This window comes from Hippocampus zosterae, chromosome 10, assembly GCF_025434085.1.
Source record: "Hippocampus zosterae strain Florida chromosome 10, ASM2543408v3, whole genome shotgun sequence".
In the NCBI taxonomy this organism is placed as follows: Eukaryota; Metazoa; Chordata; class Actinopteri; order Syngnathiformes; family Syngnathidae; genus Hippocampus; species Hippocampus zosterae.
Window position 1 is genome coordinate 11,599,529 of NC_067460.1, and position 27,757 is coordinate 11,627,285.

The 27,757-nt window shown below is 43.6% G+C and overlaps 1 protein-coding gene across 2 annotated transcripts; it reads right to left on the reverse strand.

The window, feature by feature from the left end:
* Positions 1-26,668, reverse strand: zbtb16b (zinc finger and BTB domain containing 16b). 2 transcript variants are annotated; one of them, XM_052077498.1, is made up of 7 exons: positions 26,532-26,668; positions 23,989-25,208; positions 21,106-21,203; positions 16,118-16,204; positions 7,005-7,175; positions 4,659-4,826; positions 1-3,140 (listed from the first exon to the last, which is right to left on the reverse strand). In XM_052077498.1, the coding sequence occupies exons 2-7, from the start codon at positions 25,128-25,130 to the stop codon at positions 2,911-2,913; spliced, it is 1,896 nt and encodes a 631-aa protein (XP_051933458.1). In that variant the 5' UTR covers positions 25,131-25,208; positions 26,532-26,668; the 3' UTR covers positions 1-2,910. The 2 variants fall into 2 exon arrangements, with proteins under 2 accessions (XP_051933458.1, XP_051933459.1); XM_052077499.1 differs by lacking the exon at positions 26,532-26,668 and adding an exon at positions 26,275-26,482.
* Positions 26,669-27,757: the final 1,089 nt, after the last annotated feature.

Here is a 27,757-nt window from a genome sequence, read left to right on the forward strand (position 1 = left end):
ATCCTTTCGCACATTTTAATATGTTTGGTGATCAAACAGACAGAAGAGATGGAATGCATAGAATAGTAAATTGTTTTAATTCTTTTTTTTTTTTTACCATGCCATCGAACACTGATGCATACGGAGTTGTGCCTGAATCCACACCGAGAGAACACTTTCACACACAGGTGTTAAAAAGCTGCAATGAGGAGGGATTTTACTGCACACATGGCAAGAAGAACAACCCTGATTGGACACCAGCTCGAGCTTTGACCTGGCCCTGAGGTAGACAGACATCGACATATCTAAACGATGCGAATCACAGCCTTCTAGGACACACCAAAATAAAAGGACATCTGCATTATCACAATATACAAAGATTTAAAAAAAAACATTTCAAACAAAAGTGCTCTATTTCTTTTGGTCCACTGACTAAACTGGTTATAGTGCATGTTCATGGATAGAATAGATACAGTGAATGTGTGTCATGGCATCAAGTTGCCAGGATGTGCTGTATATCCCCCTAACCCCAAACTCCCCACAGTTAACTTTCACTCTAGACAGGAACGCAATATGAGCGTTTTTTACATCCCCCTTGCTGGCAACTTGCATTAGAGCGCCAGCGTCACAATCACAGTATGTTGCTTCCAGTTGCAATGTTTCCGAGACGTGGATCCCAGGTCGAATTTTGGGAATGAGAAACAACAAAAAAAAGAAGCCCACCAACAGCACAGACCCACGTACTCAAACATGTCAACGCCCTACTTAGAAAAAGAGGCACAAGGGGGAGAGGAGAGGACTTTTTTTTCCATCGGAGACATACAAAAAGTACACGTTAAAGATGCTTCTCAAATGATACTAAATGTAAACAAGACAGCAAATTACTGTGATACAAAAATACAACATGTTTTAACTCTATAACGCCCGTGTTAGGCTCACACAGGGAACAACAAAGCAGGACGGCCTGTACATGACATACACCACAACTAACACCAATCGCCCCTTGTCTGGATTTTCTTTAAAAATAACAAAAAAGCAGTTTGCTTTTAATGTTCTATTTTTGTCCATTCTGTGATTTATAAGATGTCTAATTATAGACAGTGATTAAAAAAAAGACACGCATCAAAGCCATGTTGAGGTGCTTTACATTTTTTTTTCCTGCACTGTTTCACCATTTAAAGTGTGACGGTAATCGTTCGGAAATGAAACCCACAGACGGATTAACACTGTTTGCCAACAAACGGGGAGAAATGGTGGGCAAGTAGTTTGCTCTACCTGAAACATGGTGATAATCAGCACATATTTGGTAACAAACAACATATAAATAGCAATAAAACAATTACACTGAATAAAATAGAAGCCTGCTACCTCGGAACCCATGACGCCATTCGACCATCAAAATGATGGTGTGTTGTGAGGCCAAGAACCTGGCATCCATTCAAGTACAACATGCACAGGAACTAAAAAAATAAAAAATAATCATAAAAACAGCCAAGGAAAAACACAGTCACAAAAGACTGGGGAGGAGGTTGCGCACCAACCAATTAACAAATCTTTTTTTTTTCCTCTAAAGATTTTAACAGCACAATCCAGGGAGTAACTCAGATAGGTCAACAAACCAAGACATATTTACTCACAAATTGAGTAACAGTCAATAATTATTGTACCTTATTAAAGGTGACTTTTTAATAATGCAACAACCAGACACCGCCCAGAGTACCTTTTGCTTATTTGGCAAATTAAGAGTCAAGCGACGTCAACCTTAGTCTTAATTTTTTAGAGGTTCAGTCGGGATAGACCAGTTGTCGGTGCTGACATTTTGGCAATTATCAGCATCTGCCTTTTTTTTAAATGTGAAATCCAAAGAGAAAACTGGGTTGACTTTTGAGAACCTACTTGAAAATGTCACTTTTTAAGAAATACTGCTGACACTGGGAACTCCCTTGCAATTTTTTATTTTCTAAATAAAATAAGTGAAAATGGAATGTTTTGGTTTTATTGAATTCTAAACTTTATTTTCTCTCGAACTTCAGATAGCTACTTACTTGTTTAGGTTTTCATCTAACTTCAGACATGCTGCGAGCTCCCTGCACTTATTAGAATTTTAAAACGGCAAAAAGAAAACCCTTTCCTGTGGCAAATTTTAAGTTATTTTAACACACGTTTCATGGTATTTCAGCAAAGGAGTTGGATTTGTTATTTTTGTTTTATTTTTTTTTCTTGATTCATGATGGCAATATTTTACATTTTACATTAACATTTACTTTATAAGTTATCAGTAACGGCCCAGAAAAAAATATGCCAGTCTGTCACTTCTGTGCACTGGACCATTTTAACAAAGAAATTATCAGTCGCAGCATTGTCGGGAGCAAAAAATGGCAGCAAGGTTTTTGACCAGAAGACAGATTACACCAATAACTAATAATCTCAGTGACTGCGTCTACAGACGTCTTTGCTTTACCGTGACTTGAAATCTTGAAAAATGTCTTTGTAAATAAATTTAAACCCCCATTTTTACGATATTGTTCTTGTGTAAACGCGTCTGCACTCGCCACTTTTGTGTGGAATTCTGTGAGGTGTGCTTGAGGAAATGGAATACTCTCATAACGACTCTTTGGGTCGCAATTGAACCAAGTCGGCCTGCCGGTACTGGCTGGCTGATGTAGTCCACTTTCTCTGTCTTTGAACTTTTTCACAGTTTTAGCACATTTTTGGCGTGTGACCACCGAAGACTTTCATCGTGACATGGCACAAATATTTTCATAAATTGCGTTATTGTTTCAGCGCTAGCATGCTCTCCCGGGATGACAACTCTCGACTTTGCATTTTTATATTTGACCCAGAAAGACTCACAATTAACTAATTTTTTTCAACTATTATTGTGCGTCGGCGCCCGCTCCCCACTCTCCCGCCTCTGGGTCCTAGACCTGCTCAGACGTAACAGACATACAGATAAGTCTTTTCTATCCTCCAGTCTGCCGGCACTTCCTCCGGTTTGTGGCCTTTCATGTGCTTCTGCATGGCAGCCAGGCTCGGGCAGAAGTCCTGGCAGATGGTGCACTGGTACGGAGACGCGCCATTGTGCGTGCGCAGGTGCTTGATCATAGCCGAGTAGTCTCTGGAACGTTGGTGACACAGCTTACACTCAAATGGCTTCTCACCTGGAAAGAGACATTTTAGTGACATTAAGGTTGACGGTGAGCCACGTGAACACAATCTCGGTCTAGTATGTATGGGCACGTGACAATGTCAGCATGAAGAGTAAAAATCCATTTGATCCCCCCCCCCCCCCCAAATTCCGGCATGAACTGTATGTGCTTTGTGTGTGTGCGCGTGCGTGTAACCGTGTAAAGAAAATGACATCCGATGCTAAGTCTCATCCAAAAAAAACCCAAAAAAACATTGTCATATCGGCCACCCCTATGCTAAACCAGATAACAATTTTTATTATCGTATTTTACAATAATATTGACTAGGGATGTTCCGACGCCTTTTTTTTTTCAGACCGACACCGGTACGAGTATTCATTCTTAGAGTATGGATAATTCGAGCGGGGATGTAACTAAAAAGATATGTCGATATTAAAATTGCCACAATTTCATCGGCGTCATGCCACAATATTCAAAGCGGCACATCAGTTAAATTTTCCATTTGTGTAGTTGCAGCACCCTCTGTTGGTTACTTTATTAGTGCAGATTAATTTGAATTCGGTATGTTTTGGCCACCTACGTTTCACACCCACGATAATTGCAAGATGAAGGGGAATGTAGCACGTTTGAGGTCCTGTAAAAATTGACTCAATTCATAATGTGCATGCATTAGCAATGAAGTGCCTCAATTTCAACTGTGATTAGTGTTCTCAGCCAAAAACAGCATTGTGAACTACATAGACCAAGACAATAAAATGACTGACCAATCCTATTTCTTGGTCACTGCTGTTATGTACAAAAACAGAACACAGTCATACCTCAGTTTTCGACCATAATCTGTTCTAGAAGGCTGTTCGAAAAACGGTTTGTTCGAAAACCAAAACCACGCTTTAAAAAAAAAAAATCTTTATTGAACACGTCTGCTTACAATGGAATGCTACACAAGGAAGCGTCACTTCCACGTCTAAGGAAGGTGAGAGGAGTCAAGTGGCGCATTCAATTACGCTCAATTTGGTCGAGAACCGATTTTCGGTCGTAATCCGAAGCATAAAAAAATAGAAATTTTTGGTCGAGAACAAAGAAGTTCGAAAACCGAGGTTTGACTGTATTGTGCTTTCTTTTTTTTTCTTTGTAATATCAGAAGTTTTTATACAGTGTCTTGAGCATTTTAAATTTTGCTAACTTTCCAATATCGGATTGTGATGCTTGGATATCGTTACATACCTAACGTAGACTTACCCAATGTTAGTTATGCTTTGCCTTAAGTATCTGTGGATAGTACCAGCAGCCTTGATGATTATCCCATACCTAAAAATAAGACCGGTATCGGCCCGATACAATCCTGGTATCGGTACTCACCCATTCCTAGTTTTGACTTAAGTGTAGACGTCTACACTAATCATCTGTCCAAGTCAAGCACAGGTGCAAGTTTGTTGTTCATAGTATCTGGATGAATACACCCATGGGGTGCTAATGCAACTGGGTGGTGAAAACATCCCTAACAGAAGCATTCTTCATTTTGGCTCTCACCTGTGTGCACGCGGTAGTGCGTCTCGAGCTGGTGTTTGAGGCTGAAGCGCTTCCCGCAGCTGTTGCATTCGTAAGGTTTCTCTCCCGTGTGGATGCGTTTGTGTCCCCTCAGGGTGCCATCGTCTCGGAAGCAACTCCCACAGAACTCACACTCAAATGGGTGATCGCCTAAAAATCAAAACAGCGCGCGTGCGCACGCACACACACACACACACAACTCATGTCGTGTCAACACAATGGCCTCTGCACTGACGCGGCGCATTATCTCGTGAGGCGAGCTTTATCCTTGGCACGACACGCCGGGTTGCATACGGAGCTGTGTCCGAATAGACACGTTCCGTCGCACGTTGCTAATGTTGTGATGCGAGAACACTCGTCTTGGCGGTCCGCTAATGGCTAATAAAAGCCCTCCAGGTTGTGTGCTGCTCTCGCCTCTATACTGTAGTTAATCTGTTTCTCTCCTCGGCTGATGCCTTGACTCATCTCCAATGACCTATGTGCCTCATTATCTCAGTGACCACAGCAACAACCAAGGCCCAGGATACATGGCCCTCCTCATTACAAGCCAATTCTCCCTCAATATATCCCCCCCAACCTACCCCACACTGACATTTACAAAATGTTACTTCCAAGCAGAGTGGCATACAAACAAGATACGCTGTCACTGGCAAAACTCCCCTCACTTCTGTCTCTTCACATCAATTATGTATTTCTCCCGTCTAGACATGAAGTCGTCCTGACAGCTCAGAGTGTTATTTAAGGTAAGAGAAGAAAGGGGGACATCTCGGCAAATATCGCTGCGTTTCTTGCGGCACTAAAACTCACCCTGGCTAGAACACACAAGACAAGTCATTTCCATTTGCTTTTCCTTCAATATTTTTTTTTTGGGTTCCCTCTATCGCCTTGCGTGAACCGCACTGGAACTGACAGCCGTGAATTTGCACAAGCCCCCGACGGCTGTCTAAGAACCCAAAAATATAAACACGATGAAATTGCCCAAAATAAGCACCGGCGGTAACGGTACAGTGCTGTCACAGCAGAGGTGAGTCATCTGGCGCAGAAGCAGGCCAAAAGATGATGCGTGCTAATCCATTAACAGAAGAAATTCAACCATATACGTAGAATAAGTGCAGCTTGCCTGTGTTTCATAATCCACTTTTGACCAGACGGCTGTAAATTCTGTCTCAACAAAAGTCATTTTGATGGAGAGGTTGTTGGGGTTGGTACTTCAATGTCTGTGGTAACATTTGAAGTTCACCCAACATTTTGGGGAGTAATAGACCTCAAACAAGTCCAACAAAACTGACATTTCAAACCCCTGTTGGGCTTTTTCTGACTCTTTGGAAGGCACCACAGAAGGATGCCAGTAACTGCATGGTGGAAACATTTCGTGATAACCACATACTGTTTTTCTTTTCTTTCTTCTCTATTTTTTAAAATTTTTGTGAACTGCACGAAAAAATGACAGTGGATTGGGGCATAATCACTACAACATATTATCATTGGCAAAGTATTGTAATCTTGTTTTGCATCTTACTTTGGTATTCCATTCCAAATAGTAGTAGTGAATACTCGTAAACGTACAAAGGTGTGCGTCTCCAATATAAGATGATTGTCAACTCAACTGTATTTATGAAGTCCTTAAAAACAACCACCGCTTTATGCAAAGTGCTGTACATGGAGCACAAGTAAGTCTTATACCAACATACTCTAAAACAACCAATTAATGGGGAAGACAGTCCATCCGCCCCTCCAGGTTTCTAATCCGCTTAACCTCCCAAGTGTGGCGGGAGTGCCGAAGCCTACCGCAGCTGTCTTCGGGCAGTTGGCGGAGTACACCCTGAATTGGCCAGCCAATTGTAGGGCACTCTTAAACACGTTCACAATCACGCCGATGGACAATTTAGAGTTTTCCATTTGTCTGCCATGCATGTCTGAAATGTGGGAGGAAACCGGAGTACCCAGAGAAAACCCACACAGACACGGGGAGATTATCCAAAAAAGATTATTCAATACCTACTGTATCTCGGTACATGCAATACGATTGGAGGACGATGCATTTCATAGTGGAATGATTCAGCTTGATCTTGCTTAATCAAATCTTTTAAATCGAAGCCGATTTTCCAATTCAAATGGGCTTTCGTTACACCCCAAGTATGCCCGCAGTGGAAAACACAATTACTAGCACCCTTAACAATATTTCCAATGGGCTCATCTTTTTTCCGAGTCGTGGAGCAAATTGTGTTGGACTTTGGATGTCACACTGTCTGAGCTGTGTCTTAATATTTTGGACTGGCACTTCCTGTGCAGGTAGCAGTGAAGGTGCAAAAGGGCATCTGTTCTTACCCGAGTGTGAGCGCAAATGTCTTTTGAGGGTGGTGTGGCTGGGGAATGGGCGCTCGCAGTGGCTGCAGATGTAGCTGTGCATGCCTGCGTGGACCTCCATGTGCTGCTGCAGGGCCTTCTGGGTCTGGAAGCGCTTTGCACACAGCAGACAGAACACCGCCATGTCAGTCCCTGGAGAAGGCACAAAAGGAGAGACGGAGGCGCGCGGTTATTTCAGTACGGCGCGCAGACACGGGGCCTTAAGTGGGGAAACTGGGTCACTTCAACTTTGTGTGCGTCCTCGGAGGGAAAAGCTTCTTTCAAAGAGCAAGTGTCTCTACCTAAACCAACTCCCCTAGAAGCCCGCAGGCGCTTTAAGCTGTGAGCCTGTTATACGTTCTATTTTCAACCATGAAAGTCATTGTTTTCCTGAAGAATTTCCCACTCAACGGAGCGCATGCCAATCACACAATCAATGGCTCCTTCCTGGTATGTTAGATGTGTAATTATTCTCTTCGTTCCCCATCAGGAGTCAGCCGCAGCCTGCGAAGTCCTGTGTGCTGAAAGAGCGGCTGATAGTGGCTCCGCCCTAAATGATGCCTACACCGTGCGCCCTGTGCAGAATGTTAAGTAGTGATATCAAGCCATTAAAGGCAGGACTGCAGGAAAAAACACACGCACACAATCCGGTTTAATCCTGTGTGTGACCTGGCATCTCTTTGGGGCTGCTTTCCTGTTGCGCCGAGTGTGGCGAGGAATACAGATGGAGGAGCCGCCGGCCGGCTCGCTGATGTCAAAATGGCTACGAGACGTGCATCCTTTGGCTGTCGTACAGTGTGCCACTTGATCTACGAGGTCTGGACGCCGGCACTCCAAAATCCACTCTGGCGATTCGCACTGAACTAAAATCATGCGTGTGGAAATGCAGAGGAGCCGGCTAATCTGCTGCTTTATCGACAAAAATGTGTCTTTCGACACAGTCGGGCATTCCTATGAGATTATGAAGGGGTCCTTATTTGTCTTGTCTGCTCAGGTTTCAGATCCTCTGCCGGTGCTTGCAGCGCCCATCGACTGAGATTCAATCAGACATCTCCAGTCGAGAATCATTAGTAAACACGAGACCGTGCCAGCACTTCATTGGAATTCAAGTGGGGTTGCTGTGTCACATTTAAAATGCAGTCTGATGAGGTCCACTAAATCAAATCATTTGTTACTGTTATTGAAGTGCCTTGAGGCAACTGGCAATTAAATTGGAATTAACGCAGGGGAAAGGGATGCAGGGCGCTCATACTAAAGAGGGGAAGAGTGTCAGCCGCCCGCTTTTGGGTTCAGTCAAGTTAACGGACAAGAGACAAAGAAACAAATCAAGCCACAAAACATTTGCTGTGTGTTCCTTTCTTCATCTTGCGCAAAGTCATGTTTTTTTGGAAGGATGTCGCACAAATAGACGCGCAGTTTTGAAGAAGACAGATGACAGCTCGTGTGTGTTTTTCTTGATTCGAAATGGCCTGTTAAAACACTAATAGAAGTGGATCATCCGTAATCATTAACAGCAAGAGGATGGGATGAAAGGCATTCCCTGGTCCTAACACTCCTGCCAGGAGGCCATCCGCTGGATTGAGCTGCACCTGTTAGAGGCTTTTGGGCTGTGGGCTGCACAAAGAACACACAATGAGGTTCAGGCCTTCATTGACCCGAGCCCATTAGTCATAGGGTGCACGTGCACCTCCCACCGCCCCAACCTCACCCACAGTCTTTATGTGGTCGCCTAATGACCAGGCTCCATTCTCACCCACATATCACAATATTTGAGTTGGAAGATAACAGACTCACAGCTCTCAATTCCCCGAACACACACTTGTATCCCCTCCGGTGCCCCCGACACGTTATCAGATGACCGTGCAAAAAACCCTTTCAGCGTTTAACCGGACTCACGAAGCCCAGAGTAGAGAACCATCTACATTGCCCCGGGGGACGTTTGAAGATTTGAGCAGTTCACCTCTGTTTCTTTCTTAGTCTTTGCTTTATCCAGCAGGGGGCGTGCTTTCTGTTCCAGTGTTTTCCAGACTAGTCACCCTGGTCTAGTTGAGCAACACATAATCCACACATTTAAATACTTCAAAACCACTCTAATTATCATCCGCCCACATGTTTGACTAAAAAATTTTTTTTGTGGGGGGGGGGTTTGCCATCTGCTCAGACAGTCTGACATTTTTTGTGTGGCAAAATGAAATCCTGCCGCAAGGATGTCACTTTTGAAATCTGGTGTCGGCAGCTTTTAGTTTGTTCTACGCGCAGAGAATAAAAATAACTAACGTTAACAACAAAGTCAGCTTTCCCAGTCAGGCATTGTGTATCGCGTGTGTTGTCTTGTGTTTGCGGCAGCGTTTTGTCAAGCTGCGCTCTTAAATTCCCCCAAAAAGATTTGAGTTTTTCTCGTAAGCGCGTAATAAGCGCACAGGAGCTTGTTTTCGCACAGAATAAGCCTTACAGTTGGCTGTCATTGCACACTGCGGTCTCACCCTGAACCAGACAATGGGCTCGGGATTTGGGTTTGAAGGCACAATATGACCCCGTGGCCCTTGGCTGTCAATTGGGTCAATAGCATAGAACCAGCGGTACTCTTTTAGGGCCGCAGTTAACTGACCATTGTATCTTGAGGAATGATTTACTCGCAAGCTTAAATGCAGCAGCAAAGCGTGCACATTTAACCCTGTGCGTTACACCGCACAAGGAGGTTAATAATTCAGGATGGGCCGAGGTGGAGATGCTATTTTGGCACATCCTCCGCCATGCCGACGGAGGCTCACGTGATTAAATGGAGGCCTATTTTGTCTTGTCTTGATGCATCTGCCTCCGAGAATCGGGAGCGAGCTCGGGCTCTCACGCTGCCTAAAAGAGACAAAACCACGTGTCCAGGCAACCAGATAGGATCATGCTCAGTGTTGGGGTGAAGTGTTGGAGCTAATCCCTTCATTCACAAATAAGCGCAGCCTGTTTCTTTTCACACCGCAAACAAAAGTTTTCCCACCCCAAGGGTCTGGGAGTAAACCCCACCGCAAATTGAACAAGAGATTGTATTCATTGACTGCCCGGCCGCTATATTTCCTCGTCTTTGTCTCATCTTTTCAGTTACGAGGTTTGTGTTTTATAAAAAATGAATGAAACAAGGCAAAGATCACACCACCGTATTTTTCATGCTTTAGTTCAATCACGGGAATATGATTTTTATGATTACATTGTAACTTCCAAAATTGAACGCCACAGCAGCTCAGAGTGCATCAACAGGATCCCAAAGTGTGATTGACTCTTCTTCTGTGCTTTTTTTTATGCCACCGCCGCCGGAAAGCAGTGATTCCATAGAGGAAAATTGTGATAATCATAGAACAGCAAATTTCATTTAATGAGCCACATAATTATTGGTTACACAAATGAATTTTACCGAACAGATGCAAATACAAATGGCTGATAGCATGACTAACTTGAACAAAGGATGTGCCTTTATTTTAGTTTTATAATGCAGCACGGTGGACGGTTCCGTTTTGTGGCTTGCGGTCCACATCTCATCTTTCCTTTACTTGCTGTCCTGACTGACTAATCAGCTGGTTAATTTAAAATATACACAATGAAATCAGCTCCAATGAAGGCTGAAGTGACAGCCGAAACTGTCAGCTAGTCGTGTTTCATCTTCACTTTTTCGAGGTCCTCTACCTTCCTCCCACATGCCAGAAACATACATGGTAGGGTCATTAACTCATTCAATCCCAGCCATTTTCACTGGAGCAACCCCTTCAAATCACAGTATTTTACTGGATTTTGACTGATCTTGCAAGGACCACAGAATATATGGTTCTAATACAAACATGGAGCCTACCAACATTAAGTTTGGACTCTCTTCTTTCAGCAGAATAAGAAATGTTGTTTCTATCTTTTTCCATTCTTCAGCAATCGGCATTACAAAATGGATATGGATATGAAAATGGCGATTCCTGGGCAAAAAACTGAGAAAAAGAGCTTTTTGTAAAAGCATGCATTTCAAGCACGTGAGGCACCACGGTTTTTTACATGATTTACAATGCAAACGGCTTATTCTCATTCACAGATTGCATCAGACCCTCCTCCTCTCTATGACACACACAAAAAAAAGACTTATACATACAAGTATGTACTTGGTAGGCGGGGCCTGATTTAAAAAAAAAAGTACATCTATTCAATGAAAGAGTTAAAGACGAAATTCTTTATAGGTGTGAAAGTTAAGTGTGAATGGTTGCTTGTCTGGATGTGCCGTGGTATTGGCTGGTGACTCATGACCCGAATGAGGACAAGCTCCATAAAAACGGTGGACAGCTATTTGTCACTCAAAGGTTCACTTCTCCTTACACTTGAATTGTGTTCAATGTACCGGGTTCCACATTAGATCCTAACACCTCACTCCATTGTAAGGGGAAAATGAATTCAACAGTTTACAATATTACATCATGCGCACCAGTTAGTGTCGTCATATACCAGGGAGTGGCTCTGTCTCCAGGCTGTGCTCTGCGTGTGTGCGACGTGAAGCCTCTCGGCTCAGTTGAGGCTACACACCTCACATGACCCCGTGAGCGTTCAAGTCACTCTACTGTATGTGCTCATGCACACAGCTCCCCGCTGAGGAGGCCACTCCACACGCACACAGTACCTTAAACAACCCTGGGCTCGTATCAGTCGACTGCGAATCTACCCGACGTATGAACAACCCGTTTCAATAATTAATGCAGCGGGCTTTGTTTGACCCCGTTTTACCCATTTGGTGGAGAGGTTCACTCGGTTCATTGCTCTCCTACCTCCGCCGCGGTTCCTGGAATGTTTACGCCACTCTCTCAATCTAAATAATTTTCACGAAATAGAAATCGAGCGGGCCGCTGGGTGCTTTGTGTATCATCACAGAGCAAATACGTCGCGGGCCAAGGAGGGCACAGTTCAGTCTGGTCAACGGCGTGCAGGAATTGCAAGTAGTTATTGAAGGGAAGCTGTAGCCTGATGACGGACGCACTGGGGCGAGCTAAAAGGTCTGTGCCGTACAAAGCTGAGGCTGTTTGAATGGAGTTTCAGTTCTGTTTAATTACAGGGGGCAATTCAGAAGGTTATGTCTGTAATGCGTCGACACAGTGCAGCTGCTGTGAGTACACAAAGCCATCCCTCATGTCCCAAGCCTTGAAGGCAAGGTGACAACATGACTGGGCAACCTGGGTTTACAAGCATTGAACACAGTCCATTTCGCCACAGATATGATAGTCTCAAAAATCAAGACAACCCTGCGCCCCCCCCTTTTTTTTTTAAACCAGCTGTGACAGAACAAACGCCTTTGTTGTGCGAGCGATTCGGAGACGGATCCATTCTTTTATTTTGGGCTCTGACAAGTAGGTCAGGAGACTATGACAGTGCCGAGTTGAGGAGTAAACAACAGCACATGATGTTGTTTTCCCCTCTCAATGCTGGAACCAAGCACACCAGCAGCAGTCCTTCCCACCCCTTAAAAAGTCCTCATATAGCCCTTCTCTAACCCTGTTGCTTTCCCACAGTCCACCCCCGCCCATCCCCCTTGCTCTTTGATCGCAGCAACCCTCGGCCGTTCACCTCTGACATATCAAAACGCCAGAGAGACCTGTGAAAACTGTAACTAGTCTTGGTACCCGCAGAGCTCTCTAGTCATATGAATCCCAAGAGGCGGTAGGCAGCAGCTGCTCAACTCTGACAAGTGTTGATCTACCAAGACCAAACTCATTTGGGCCACTCGGCAAATTAAAAGGACACCGGGCACTGTGTTACTTATTCAATGAAACCCCTCCTTCTCCCACATACAAGAACTGAACACCACTGATTAGACTATCTCTACCTAGTATCACTCAAAATAAATACATATAAACGTAAATAAATAAATACATTAATTAAAAACAAACCCCCGAATAGGCTCCTGTGTCACAACAGGCCGAGGTAAGGTCATGACGAAATGAGAGAGTAATACCCTGCTGTACTCTGCTCTTGATACCGGGCCAAGCTCGAGAACGATCTCTGGATGTTTACAAGTCAGGGGGTGGTGAGGGTAGAAACTTGTGGGCATGAATAACACCCTGCGTTGGCATTAAGTATTCAACACGGCGTGTGCCACCGGCAGTTACAGTTACATGCTAAGACGCCTCTGAGGGCGATCACCTTTCTCTGACAGTGGCAACAAAATGTCTGGGTTCGGACAAACAGTATGTCGAGACAATCTGAGAGTACCCTTGTTTTGAGAAAGGTGACCACATTCAGATTCATTTGATTTTCGGCATAAATAAGAAAGGTTTTAAGAATAGTAAATCTCTGAAAGGTATCCTCTTCAGTTTTGATGAATTTCATGTTGGATAAGTATAGTCAGATTAGCAGCAGGTTTAAGGGAGCCAAACGGAAGCTTAAAATCCCATATTTTGCCACTTTGATCACTAAATGTAAAATACAAGAGATATAGACTTTGTCCAACAATTTTAGGAAATGTTTTATTTTTAATGTTCTACATCTAACAAATGTTTTTTGTTTTTTTACAAATGTTTGCAGGTTAGGAGCATTTATCAATCCCAACCTTATCTGCACGCAAAGGAACAAAATAGTTATAAAAATCAACTTTACCCTCCTTTTGTTTGTTTATTTATTTCTCAGAAACGGTAATAAAGTAGATCGGTCATTCTGACCGAGGACATGTTCTTACTCTGACCATAAATGTCAATAACAGATCAAATCCCAAATAAATATTGTTTATACAATGTGTGTGTGTTTTTTTTTTAACATCGCTATGTCCACAACTCAACTTGCGAATATGTGAAATGAACCATTACAAAGTGCAATGTGTACCCAACACTTTGCAGACTTTTAATCCTGAAAATTCACTTTTTGAACATTATTTCAAACTTTAAAATGGCTCAATTTGACGAACAACATAATATGAGCCACGTAATTTTCTTTTTTTTGCTTTCTTGTTGCTGATTCAACCCAGTGGGCACAATTTTTTTTTCTTTTTATCTGGCAGCTAAATGGCAGCTTGATTAATATACATATTTTCAAGACATTTAAGGCCTTTAGTTTAGAAAATCAAAATTAAAGCTTTAAGTATCTACACCCTGAATTTACCAACTTCCACCACGGGATAACGTCATCATAAAAATATGTTTATTAGCTGTGTATGTTCAAAAAATAATTGAATCATTCGGAACATCATCATTGTCTATCTGTGTTGTTACATAGAGATAAAAAAAATGCCACAGGATTATTAAATCATTTTGAGCTTCTTCAGAGTTATAATCTAGTTGAGACCAAATCAACTCCTGTGCCGGCTAGACAAAGCAACAATTAATACCAAATAGTCACAGAATCAAGTGTGGTATGGCCATCCCTAATTTCAAGCACTTCATCCCAGTTCTGAATTGTGTTGATGCTAGTGCTAACATAAGATGCATCCCAAACCACCAAAGTAGAAGATCTAGGGGTCTATTTTTTGATCTCATTACAAACCAGTGTCCCACCAAAAAGGAAGTTCTATTTTTAGGGTAGGATTACGGTATGACACACTGTTGCCTGAACAGAAACAAACAACATTCAGCTGCCTCTAGATACTTCATGTGATGTTTTGACTGGTATCGGGTTAGCTAGCACGCTAATAGTGGGCTATGTCACCCGGATTTGCTTGCTGCTTGACCTGGTAGGTTGGAAAGACATACAAACTGGCACACGAAAGGAATAAGACTACAGAAAGAAATGAAATTGTCCCTCCTTGATAGAGTTTATTTACCTCCAGGACACTTTGACTTTCGATGATGTTGCTTTCGTGTGACTTGTAATTATGGTAGATTTTTGGGGAAACACTTGATTCACTGAAGGAATTACCGGAGTCATAAAATGAGAATTAACCTTAGCTTTCGGCTGTACTGAATTCAGAGTAGCATCTTTGTCTTCTTGACTGAAGCAAGCGGAAAGTTCAGTTTAGGTCACCACGGTACAGTGCATCTGTCTTTTTACTTCAGGGTGTGCAGGTACAATTACATCATCTCCCTCGCGTTACCTCATAGCACCACGACAGATGTGATTTTTAATATGGAAGTGACCAATCCCTGTCAAAGAATGAATTGACCGCAGTATGTGTGGCGCCACCATACACAAGAATCATAGTAGTGCTGCGTTTTGTGTCTGCATCGAAAGCCTGCTGAGAATTCAACAATGCTGGTTGGAAATGTTGGAACTCTTTCCAATCAAAAGACTGCCATTTTTGGGTGGGCAACTAATAGATACAAGGTGTGACATTAAATAATTGAGTGGATAAATAGCATTAAGCTGACACTCCGACAGAGGCCAGGGGGCGATGTCATTACCAAGCGACATGTAACGTTAGCATATTGATTTTATTTGAAATTGCCTTTCAAGATGACGTGTATGTTTTTGGTGTTGGATTTTATCAAACAAATTTCCCCCAAAAATGTGACTTATACTCCAGTGCGACTTATGTCTGTTTTTTCCTTCTTAATTATGCATTCTTTGGCTGGTGCGATTTATAATCGGAGCGACGTATAATCCGAAAAATACGCTAACATTGTTTGTGGAGGATGAATTAAGCAGTAAAATCCAGCCGTTTTATCCATGGCCACATTTGTCACTTGCTATTGTCTGAAAAATCTATTAACTTGACTTCCCTTTAAATTGTTTTAGGTTTTTCCTGTGCGATTGTTTCAATATTGGATTTCGAGGTGCTCTATGCAATTAAGTACTTGAAGTCAGAATTTTGGTAAGGAATTAAGGTGTCATGACAGCCCAAGTCCCACTTTGTATTTTTCCTGAGAATGAAAAAGTTGTGGATGATGTTGGCCTGTGATAGAAAGCTATAAGAAGAAATGGCGTGTGTATGTGTGGTGGTGGGGATTTGTACGGTTTGTGTGCAAGTGGCACGCGCTGGATCTGGATACTGAGAGAGATTAGAGGCCGACATGTGAGATGGCCTCCCACCTTCCTCTCGCTAAATTATGGAGCATTATGACAGGAACATTTGAAGCCGGCCAGCGTGACGAGCAAAATCAAGTCGCAAAGTCATGGGAGTAACTCGAGTGTCTTGAGTGTGTGTGAGAGAGACTAACCTGTGTGTGTGAGCCGGTGAGCATCCAGAGCCTCCTCTGAGGAGAAGGTGGCTCCGCACTGATCGCACACCAGCGCCTCGGCGGGAGCTGCGGATACATTTTGAAAAAGACGGCATTGTGGTCAACACAAATAGCATGTGAGATTTAGCTCAGTCACATCTTCATCTAATTTTTATCCCTCTGCACATAGTGCTTTTTAGGTGCTTGCACAGCAGAGAAACGCACGAATCAGACAAACAAAAGCAGCAGGCAGGGTACATCGGCCCTTCTTCCCGACAGAACGAGTCAAGCTCAAGAATTTTATTTACCACGGCCCTGTTATCAGCTTCTGAACAACGAGCAGACTGTCTGCCTGAGAGGCCACAGAAGAACTGGGTGTTCTCTCTCTACAGCAGACGCTTACCGCCTGCGGCACGTCCATTTTATCGGATAGCAAAACAAACGACGGGGGGGGGGGGGGACACTTCAAAGTCAACACCCCAAATCCCATCACATGCACTGTAACTACACTTGCCAGTTCACCTATGCGACGCCCTTGTCTGTGACAATGAAATAGACGAGGCCGCCTTGGCCTTTTCTGCCGCACTCCAATTGCATCCGCAGACGCAGACATTGCAGCATGCAATGGAACCTCCAAGTTACATCCTCCAAAATTACAAATTCAACCAAATATGTGGAGGGGAATATGGTTCGTAAATCCTCAAATAACATTGGCAAATCCTGTGCATATTAGGTACATGCAAATTGTACTTTCTAAATGTTTACAAACCGTTCTTAAAGATTGAAAGCAAATATGTCGCACGTCGCACTGTCCTCAAGTCCTCTACTCACCGATATCAATAATTATGGAGGACACTGTAAACCTTGGTCTGTATGAGCAGTAAAAAATTTGGAAACGTCCTCAAATTCCATTTCTAATGCCCCCCCCCGACGTTTTTAATTAATATTGACGTCAATACATAAGGAATAATTTAAATAAGTTACAAATATCTTTCAAACCAAAAGATGTACTTCAGATTTTTCAAAGTAGGCACCTTTTGGCCAGATAACAGTTCTACACTTCTTGGTATGACAACTTTATGATGTGGAGGATGCTTTCTGACCTGGAATGACCCTTTGCTCAAAGCTGTGCATTATCAGGAGTTAATAGCTTGAATTTCTCGACTTCTTCATGTGTTTGAGACCACTTGAATTTGAAGGTGTTTCCGAACATTTGGATGGCACTGTATATAGACTTATTGAAAATGCATCTGAATTGGGCATATGATCAATAGACGCAATTAACAGTGCAATGGATGCAGTGAATATACCATAGAATAGCTACAAGAGGGTGTCTTAAGTATCTGGTATCAACTGCTTTTGCAGTTATTCGATACATTGACCATGTATTTTCCCATCCCTAATGAAAAGTAAAAATTGTACTCTAATGGACTTCTAATAACAATAATAATAATAAAACTGGTTGTATGCAAGCCTTGTTCTCTTATGTTCGACTATTTGCAAACCATTAGAGAGAGCCCGCGTAATTAAGAATCCCCACTTTAAGCTATTAATAGTGGCAACTTTAAACATATTTACGGGAAAATTCTTTAGTGGCAAATGTTTTTGAATCCTCACTCGATTTGGAATTAGAGCAACTTCGAAGTCAACCAGCATCACAGAACTGATTGTGTTCCACTTTAGAGGTTCTTTTCTCAGCACACAGCTGTTTGGATGTGGGTTGGCTCTCAGAGAGATGTAAATCGGTTGCAGATCCATACTGGCCCTGGGCTCATTCACTGATCTATTTTCTGCTCAGCTGGCTTTAAATGAAGTTAAAATGACTCATTAAAACACCCACAAGCTTTTGGAACTCGGAACGTGGAACCCAAGATGTGGTCCTCTTTCAACTCTGTACACGCACACACGAGCACGGTGCCACCATTGCCGAAACAAAACACCAAAAAAAAAGGACCAATCTGTTTCTCTTTTATAGTTCACACGGAGCAACTATTATTCCGCACCAGCGGCACTACAGCGGCTTCTAGATCCTAATGTCGCGTGATGCCGTCCAGCGCGCCGCGTTGTATTGCGCCGTGTGCGATTCGTGTGATAAAGGCAAAAGGCGGTTGGGGTGGGGAGGAGAAAACATAGTGCATTGTCTTGTGCCGTCAAAGGCACGGAGTGTGCTCTCATCCATAAACCATCAAACCGTCTCCAGACACGGCTGCAATCGTCCTCCATCAAAACACTTTGTCTGGCATACCAAAATAAGAGCCGGCGTCGAGCTGCATACCAAATCAGCCCATTAGAGCGGCGGAGAGCTCGCTCCTTAGCAACCGGCGGGATCTGAGGCTGCTCTACCCAAATACGCGGCGACACAGAAATGAGATCCGCATCCTTTTTGTTTGGTTTGGCGTTACGGGGGTCGGAAAACTCTCAGATTGAAGGTGATGCAAACAAAGCGTGTCATATGCGTGTTTGTGTGTGTGTGTGTGTGTGTGTGTGTGTGTGTGTGCGTGTATGTGTGTGTGTGTGTGTGTGTGTGTGTGTGTGTGTGTGTGTGTGTGTGTGTGTGTGCGTGCTTGGTGGATGTGACAATAAAAGGAACGAGTTGGGGAAAGTTTAAAGATCTCTCTCTCTCTCACTCAGCTTTCAGCAGGATGTCACAATGCACGGAAACGTCTGTACACAGCTGAGCTTTGTATTTGAGTTGCATTTTCACTCCCTGATTATAAAACGTGCAGTTCCACCCTTCATCCCCAATCCCTCCCTACTGCTCCTAGCTCTCTATTTTGGATAAAGTAGCTGGGAGAGCAGTCAGGTCTGATTAAGTCTGCATTTGGGTACAGTGTGTTCCTGGACACACATCTGCGAGCGAGCCATCACACACGCTTCGGAACACTGGCAGAACAACCAGGCCTGCCGGCAGCGAGTTGATGATGTCATCATCCCCCCCCCCCCAAGAGAAAAAGGCGTGGGGGGGGGGGGGGTAGAGCTGGCGAGAGGCCCAAAAACATGGAAGGGACTCTGCTTGGGAGGAAAGGGGGTGGTCAGTTGAGAGGTAAAGGAGGCGTGATCCAGTCAGTAGAAGGCGGTGGATGGGGAACAGGTGCAGCTGAAAACCCAGCGTCAAAAATGTCGGAGTAGTAGTGAGAGATTTTCATTCTTAGTTATGATTTCGTGATGATTTATGTTTTTTAATTTCAGTTGGTTTTAATTCATTTTTAGGACATATCTGTTTTTTTAAATTTTCATAAAGGACTATTTGTGTTGTGCAAGATAATCAAAAAGAAAGTCACTTTAAGTTTCGACGACAATTACATTTAACATCAACCTCAACGGCTCATGTTTGAAATTGTTTGACAAAGATGAAAATACAGGACATTTTCATTCTAATGATAGTTTTTTTTTCATAAATATAAAATGTTGAATGTTATCATTTTTAAATGCACTCTCATTTTTACTGTTGACAAAAACGTTTTTTGTGTAGTTAACTTAAAAATTTGTCTGCGTTACTAAATAGTGAATAGGTGGGAGTTTGCTCTATTTTGTCTTTAGCTAATTGATTTAATGCCCACCTCTTCATTTTTTTTCTCTTTTCTGAAGCACCCTAAATGCCACAAGATCGTGTCAAACGTGCTCAATAGTAGAGTAGTAACTGTTAACGAAGTCAATTCCAACAGCAGTTCGTGAAACTGAATTTATTTCCTTGTCGGTTCACAGACCGAAATGCTAGTAAACCAAAGACATTTTCACATTGAAATGAATAGAATGACAGTGAATCGCCATTCCACGCTGCAAATAGCAAAAATCTTCGACAAACTGATGCCGCCCCAGAAGGTTTAGTTTCCAAAAGATGCCACAAGATGGTGGCAAAGCACTAGTTGTGTCTAAATAAACTCCTCATCTCACTTCACTGCGCCTGAATGCCACAAGCTATATGTATGCTCATCACCCACAAGATTTCTCTCTTGTAAAATGGATACCTTGGCTCAACAAAGTTTTATCTACTCAATACTTAACTGAATTAACACTCAAGTTATTGAATACGTTTTATGTCATGTACACAGATTGACGCGTTTATATAAACATTCAACTTCAGGGAGCTGTAATCTCTTGATATACCAGAGATCTTGCATTGGAGCTATACGCTGGGTCAGTCGTCAGTCTTTTTACATTTCTGGCGGGCACACTGAATGTTTTCAGATCTCATAGCATTGTGCATAAACAAGCAAAGCACTTGTGTAAAAAGAGCACCGTAAACGATAGCTGTTAGCCCAACAATTGTTGGATCTTGGATATAATAATTGAGTCTGATAATGATTGCTGCCGGCGTGTGCGCTTATAAGTACCTACTCCCACTGCGGCTAACAAGTTGAGAAGCAGCAGAGGGAAGGGGCAACATGAATGAATGACAATGACGTATGTAAACAACCAGGTATGCTAATGACCAAGTCCAATTATCAAGTCCAAGAAAACATCATGTCCATTTTGTTCTCATCGAATGATCAGTCGATATAGTTAATCATCATGACAGTCCTATATAGGTTGTTAGCACCAAGATGACAGCAAAGCTCTACTCTTGTCTAAATGAAGCTCCTCAACTGACTTCAACACAGTCCCATGGCACAGAAAATGCCACAGGGTGAGGCACCAGAGTTCACTTTCGCCAAAGCATACATATGCTCAGTCTAATTGAGTGAGTTGAAGAGCTTCCTCAACTCACTTCATGTGGTAAAGCACAGATTTAGTTTAAATAAGACTTTTCGGCTCACTTCAACATTGTCCCATGGCACCAAAATCCCCCCAGATGGTGGCAAAGCACACATTTTGTCTAAATTACGTGGGGTTCACTGTAGTCCGTTGCAGCTACATCAATGCAAATTTTCTTAGCCTGTGTATGTTGTTTTACATTATGTGTTAGCATTAAGCACGCGGACTCCCAAGCAAAAACTTGATCGAGGGACAACTCGTAACTTGGAAAAACTCTTCCGCTGATACTCTACCTGTGTGACACAGCATGTGCATGCGTAGCCGCATGCTGTCCTGGAAGTGTTTGCCACAGAATTCGCAGCCGTGCCCCTTCTCGTCGTCATGCAGCCTCCTGTGTGATGGGGAGACAAAAAAAGCAAAGATTCACAACGGCGGCACATTCGTTTTTTGTTCAAGAGATTTTTTTTTGGTCTTTCCATCATCTTCCCAAATGTCACTGTGCTTCCTAATAAGAGGAGCCATATCTTTTATTTTTATCCCCCCCTTTTTTTTTTAAATTTCGGCAAGAGTCTGAATGCAGCGTCATTAGTGTAAGAGGTCCCTTGGAGTTGGTAAATCACAAAACGCGCGAGAACACAGACAAAGGGATATCTGGCTATTTTCAGAATGCAGCGCAGACGTACGTGTGCCTTCATCCGCCGGCGCTGGAAGACACTGGCTACGCACGCACATATACACGCACACATTTCCTCATGTAGCCACGCTGAAAAAGGGAGAAAAGACGACCCGCCAAAGCCCAGCCGCCAGCGAAAGCAATCATATAATATCACACATATCTGAGCATGCCAGGCATCTGTCCTCTCATCCTCACATCACCCCGGCCTGTAAAAGAGGCTGTTGTAAAATTCTGGACAAAAATACACCAAACAAAAACACATGTATAGGACTGATTAATTTTACTGCGGAAACTGTACCCTGCGGTCCAAAAGATCAAAAAGTGACACAGTGATCCGCTATGGTATTAAAAAGCTGTTAGTTTGGAATCCCCGGCAGTTAAATGCTCTGTTGTTGTTGCTTTTTCTTTGTTTTTTGAAAATGTCCCCTCTTTTTCCTTTTTATGATATCTGAAACATCCATTTGAATCAAGCGCTGTGTGAAAAATCACAAGTTTATTTGAAGGGACAGTTTATCAGCTTGATTCGAAGTTCCCTTCCCACGAAACAAACAATGTTTTGTTGTCAACGGTAAAATCAACATCACAGTAAATTATAACGATCATTTGAAATGATTACGGATGGAAAAAGAACAGAGAAAACGTGTGCTACTCTCCAATGACTACCTTGTAGGATTTTACGCTGAAACCCAACCCAAGACTTACCTAACGGACGCAAAAATTGCGAGATAGATTATTAAAAGGGGACTAAACCCCAAGAATACAATGTCTGTGCCAGCACTAATCAAAACACAGTACTCATATTTCATATTGCGTTGGTGGAATGAGAATTAAACGGGATAATGAATCGACATCGAAGGAGCGCCATGTTGGGCGAAATCAGTATCAGCTGCAGGTCAGAAATGACAGCGAAGCACCATCATGTTTCCCACTACCGCGGCGCTCCGTTTAGCTGTCGGACGACTGGTTGCTATACTTAGTGTTCTGCCCCCACGTCACCGGTTAATTTTACGCATCAACAACCAATTTACAGTGTCAAAAGTTAGCGTACAGATTCATTTTTGCCTATTCAACTGCTCATTGTGTGATTGATTGCCTCGCGCCTGTGGCTCTCAGGCCTTTCAAAAGGTGTTAATGAATGACAGCATAATACATTTGTGCTTTTTTTGTAATTAGCAATTGTAAGGTGTTAGATTAGCGATTGAACACGATTTTGGAGTGGTTTTGTGTTTGTGGTGCAGAGCAAGATACACGTAACTTAAGCGAGATGGGGGTTTTGTATTAGTTTTTTTTTAAACTGCTCCAGAGTAGTTTTAATCGTTAACATTTAACACGCAGAGACAAACCATTTGAAATATTATCATGTCTGGTTGGTAAACCGCTGCACGGTCCAAAATCCATCATCCCCTCATTCCACAAGGAGCAACCTTCAAAGAGATCTCCAAATTCCTGAGATTTTCCTCCCGCTTGAAAGCGCTCCCGGAGGAATTCTGTCAGCAAAGCACTACCAAATGTCAATCGGCGAACCAGGTGCATGCTCAGTGACCTGGTTACGGACCTACCGCAACTCCACTCTTGCCGCGGCGCGCAGACACGCGCACGTCCGTCTCATTGAGTAAGTCGGCACATCGCTAAACGTCCTGCAGGATGCCAGAGTGCGACAAGGCTGAAATGTCAGTGGCCAGCGATGAGGACCTCACAGGTTGTCTTGCTTTGACAGTCGTGTACGCCCATCGTGTATCGCTAAACCATAACTTTGCGTGCACAAAGATAATACGGGAGCTGAGAAACTTCTCAACAGCCCGCGGCAGCGATCAAAATAGAACAGCTTGAAGGTATCCACCATCCCCGACCGACAAACATGTCTGGAGAAAAAAAATGTTAACATTTAAGAGATGCGTGCAATGTTGCGGAAACTTCTGGGCGTCATTTAAATGACGAACAGGCACACACCTGCTCTTTTTACAAAGAAGCCAAAGACGGTGGCATTATTTCCTCCATCGAGGAGGGTGTTTTCATACACTCGAATGATCACACAAAGAAGGGGGGCGTTGTTGGACATTTTCTTGGATTTCTCGGAATATCACTAAGGGGCTATATGAGGGCTGAACGATTATGAAAATTGAAAACCCAATTGCCATTTTACAACCCCGCCCAATATTGTAAATGCGATTTAAAATGTTTTTTTTTTTCAAGCTCCTCTTCCCCACATATTTTTTGGACAAACACAAACTAAAAACGAATCTGTAGTATTATACAGATTGTAAGATTTATTTGACATTAAAAGTTTTTATTTTTAAACAGGGTGCTGTATATTTTTATTTTTGTATGTGGGTGTTGACAGAACATTGACACAAAGATCATAGAAAAATATGTACGGAAGGAATGATTCAAAGTTATCAATATGTGCATGATGTCTTTTAAAGACAATACAATACACGACTGTCTTGCCTCGACAGAGTTTGAAATGAGTTTGTGCTAATGAAGCGTGCGTCGGCGTTACCTGTGCTGTTCCATGGCCTGCCGGTTATGTAGCTGCAGCCCGCACTCGCCACAACACTGCGGTCCCTGAACGGACCCCTCGTGCCTCATTCCCGCCGCAAACTGGCCCAACCTGCTCAGCAGCTCCCGGTGCAAAAGGCCCTGGTGCAACAGGCCACCGTAGGTCCGCGGATCCAGCGGCATGCCCAGAGAAGGGCCCAGCGACACGGCCACCTGAGTCATGGCCTCTCCCGCGTGATTGGGGGCGACAGAGTAAATGGATGCCAGGTGCTTCTCGGCTATCACGGGGAAACAGTCCAGAGAGCTCCCCACCATGCCCTCCTCGGGGCCGGCGTGCAGCTCTCGGGTGCTAGTGATCACGCTGCTTCTCAGCGGGGTCCCCGGGCCCTCGTCCCGGCTCGGTTCAGACGCGCAGCTTCCGGACGAGCGGCCCTCGCAACAGTCCGCTTCGCCCACCTGCATGTTCTCCGACTTGATACCTTCAATGGGCTCCAGGGTCGGGGCCTCGGCACTGCCCTGCTGCAGCTCCTGGGAAATGTCCATGTTCACATCCAGCTTGGGGCTCAGTTCTGGAGGGTCGTTTGGGTCAGGCCCCGATGGGCTCCTCTCCGTCATGTGGTACAACGCCAGGTGGTGTAAAGCAGCGGCGTTGGTGCGCGGTGGTCCGTCCGGGATGGAGTGATTTTTGGACATCAGGTGCCGCCAGTGTCTGGCTCGACCGTGGTCGCCATGGTCTCCGCCGATGTGGTTACGCACCAGCGTGTCCTCACTCTCCTCGGCCTGGATCGTCTCCAGCACCTTCAGGCACTGCTCCTCCAGAAACTCGATCTCCAGAATCTCGGCGGCGTACAGCAGGTCGTCCAGGTCCTCGGCCGTGGCCTGCAGCGATGCTGTGTACGCGTACTCCAGGATCTGTTGGAAAGTCTTGGGAGAAAGGAAGTCCAGAGCATAGCGCAGGCTGCTGCGGTGGAATAGGATCTCAAACATCTTGCTGGTGCACGCCAGGACGGTGCGATGCGCCGGGAACTCGTGGCCGTCCACCGTGATGATGACGTCGCACAGGGTGCCCGCCAGGCGCATCTGGTTGGCCCGCTGCAGCAGAGTGTCAGGGTGAGCCGGGTTGTGGAGCTGGAGCACGCCCATGTTTCATCAGAACCCACTGAGACTTTTGCTGTGGCCGCGCCTCAGGCGTTGGCCCTCTTTCAGCTTGGGGGCTGTGAACTTAAGGGAGAGATTCAAGTTGTGAGAGAGGATCAGGATGAGGATTGGTAGAGTAGCGTACAAAGATGGCCCTTTTTGAAATCAGATTCAAATGCGAGATGAGATATCACTAAAAACTTCTGAGGCTGACTACTCTTATCGTAGTTTCTGTTCTCAAGCCGACCACCGCATTATGCCATACAAACAAAATTGTATCTTCACTGATTTATGGGTTTGAGTTGTGGGTGCCTCTGTCTCTATTTAAATGTCTATCGAAACAAGACTAACCTGTGAGAGGCTGGCAAGGGAATCCAGATTGACGGACAGCATAAAAACAAAGGCGCTAAGCGTTAGCCCACCTGGTGACTAAGCTGCGTTTTCAGGTGGTTATACAAACAGTCAAGACAAGAAATTGCTCTTCTGTTTTCGGTGATGCCATTTATTTGGCACCTTTGCGTTTGAAATTCCCTCAGTGATAACCTAAGTAGTCGGATTCAATTGAGGTCCTTGGCTTGTCCCCAATTCGGAGTTGACGACTGTCCGTTTGAGGATTGTCACGCAGGATAGAATGGCAAAGCCAATCTCCTATTTGTCTTAATATTTTAGTTGTTTTGTCCCATTTTGGGGCAATTGTTGTGAAGTCTGCGAAGGGCAGACAACAAGTCGATTGAACGCGCGCGTGCAGCAACAGTTTGCTTGTTGCGAGGTGATTAGTCTGCAAGCGACCACGTCGCTGTAATAACGTCTGCATGCTGAGCGAAGTGGCGCTGACCATTTATCAAGCATGGACGCGCGCACGCGCCGACGCCCCTCAACAGGTAGACCAAAGCTGATTAGTCCATTAAGGCAGCGCACGTTTGTAATTAGAGGCGCCCCAGACAATTAAGCCGCCCGATCAATAAGTTATCAAACTATTAAGATGGATGAACGCGTAGAAACCGCGCGTCGCCCTGCATGAGCAATGCGCGCGCGCGCCCTTGTGTGAGTGTGCGGGTGTGCATTTGCGTGTGCGTGTGTGTGTGTGTGTGTGTGCGCGCGCGACGCGACGATAAATATGTTTTTTTTTTAAATGTATTGATCGTGTCACCTTGCTATGGATGCCCGCACTCCTCGCAGCGCATCAGGTGCACACTGGCAATTCACATCAAGAGCCTCACGGTGTAGGGGAAAACAAAAAAGAAAAGAACTCCAGTTGTAGTTGCCATCAAAAATCTGGTTCAGGCAAACTTGGAACCCACTGGGAGGATTATAAAACCCTCTCCCCAAACCAACGCTTGTCATTTCGTTTTAAATGCTATAATCGCACGAGTTGGGAAAGTAGTTGGTGTAAAGTGTTCGTCTTACCCCTCCTGTCGCGTTCGCCTGCGCTGCTGCTGCTGTTCGCCGATTATCCAGGCAGCATCATGCTGCCACATTTCACAGTGGGCACTCCAAAAACTCGCTCCCGCTTTCAAGTAAGCGAGTCAAGTCGCGGAAAACACAACGGGCGCTTCCTTTCTGACCTGTCAAAATAAAGGCAGTCACTTTGCTTGTTGCGTGGCGATCGATTTAGGTTGTTTTTTTTTGCTGTGCTATTTTTTCAGATTAATATATACTGTAACTAAATTGGATGCTTTGTGTTTGTATAGTGCTTATATTCATTGGTGTCTCGAGTTATTACTGATTACATATTAAGCAGTCATAATGTGGTACGATGACCACCGGCCCCTCATGTGCTATGCAAAGAAATTGTACTGTATTAAATCTACAAACGAGTATTTAGTCAATTTGAATATTTAGGTAATATTTAGAGATATTGGGTATACTTGAAAATTTCATGAACTTTTAGGGAGTTTGCCATGGATTGTAAGAGTGTTTACCTAACATTTAAGGAGTACAGTATTTTGTTGACAAAAAGTATTGAGGTAAATTTTGGGGAGTATTTCAGGAGATTTGAAAATGACTCTGGTAAGAAATAAAAAAGTAGTCTCGTAGTAGTCGTGTTTACTTTAAACCCATTTAACAATATTTTTGTAATTTTTAGGGAGTATTTCAATTGTTTTAAGAATGTTGTCAACTTTTTTGGGAGCATTTTGTGGATTGTAAGAGAAATAAATAACTTTTAGAAAGAGTTTCGGTAGCTTTTTAAAGTTTTTTACTCACACGTGCAGTATTTAATAGATTTAAGAGTATTTTGGTACACTTTAGTGAATATTTCAGTAGTTTTGCGTGTAGTATCGAATAGCTACTAAAAGTTTGGATTAAATGGTTATGCCTATTCTAAAATTACATTGTGAATCAATTTAATTATGAATCTAGTGTTCCTGTTAATAGTGCGGTTGTGAGTGTATTTGACCTTTTCATTTGTCACTTTGTGTGTCAGGAAAAAGTATCTTAGCTTTGCTGTTTGCCACATATATATTTGTACAATTTTGTTAATATGACGTGGAATGCAATTTATATTTTTCTTTTGCCTAGTTATCAAAACCTTTCTACATTCCGTTCATCTGTGTGCCTATGAGTTTACTATGAAGTTTGATGACACGACTTCCTGTGTGTCAGCCGCATACTACTGCTAACTTGGTCAATTG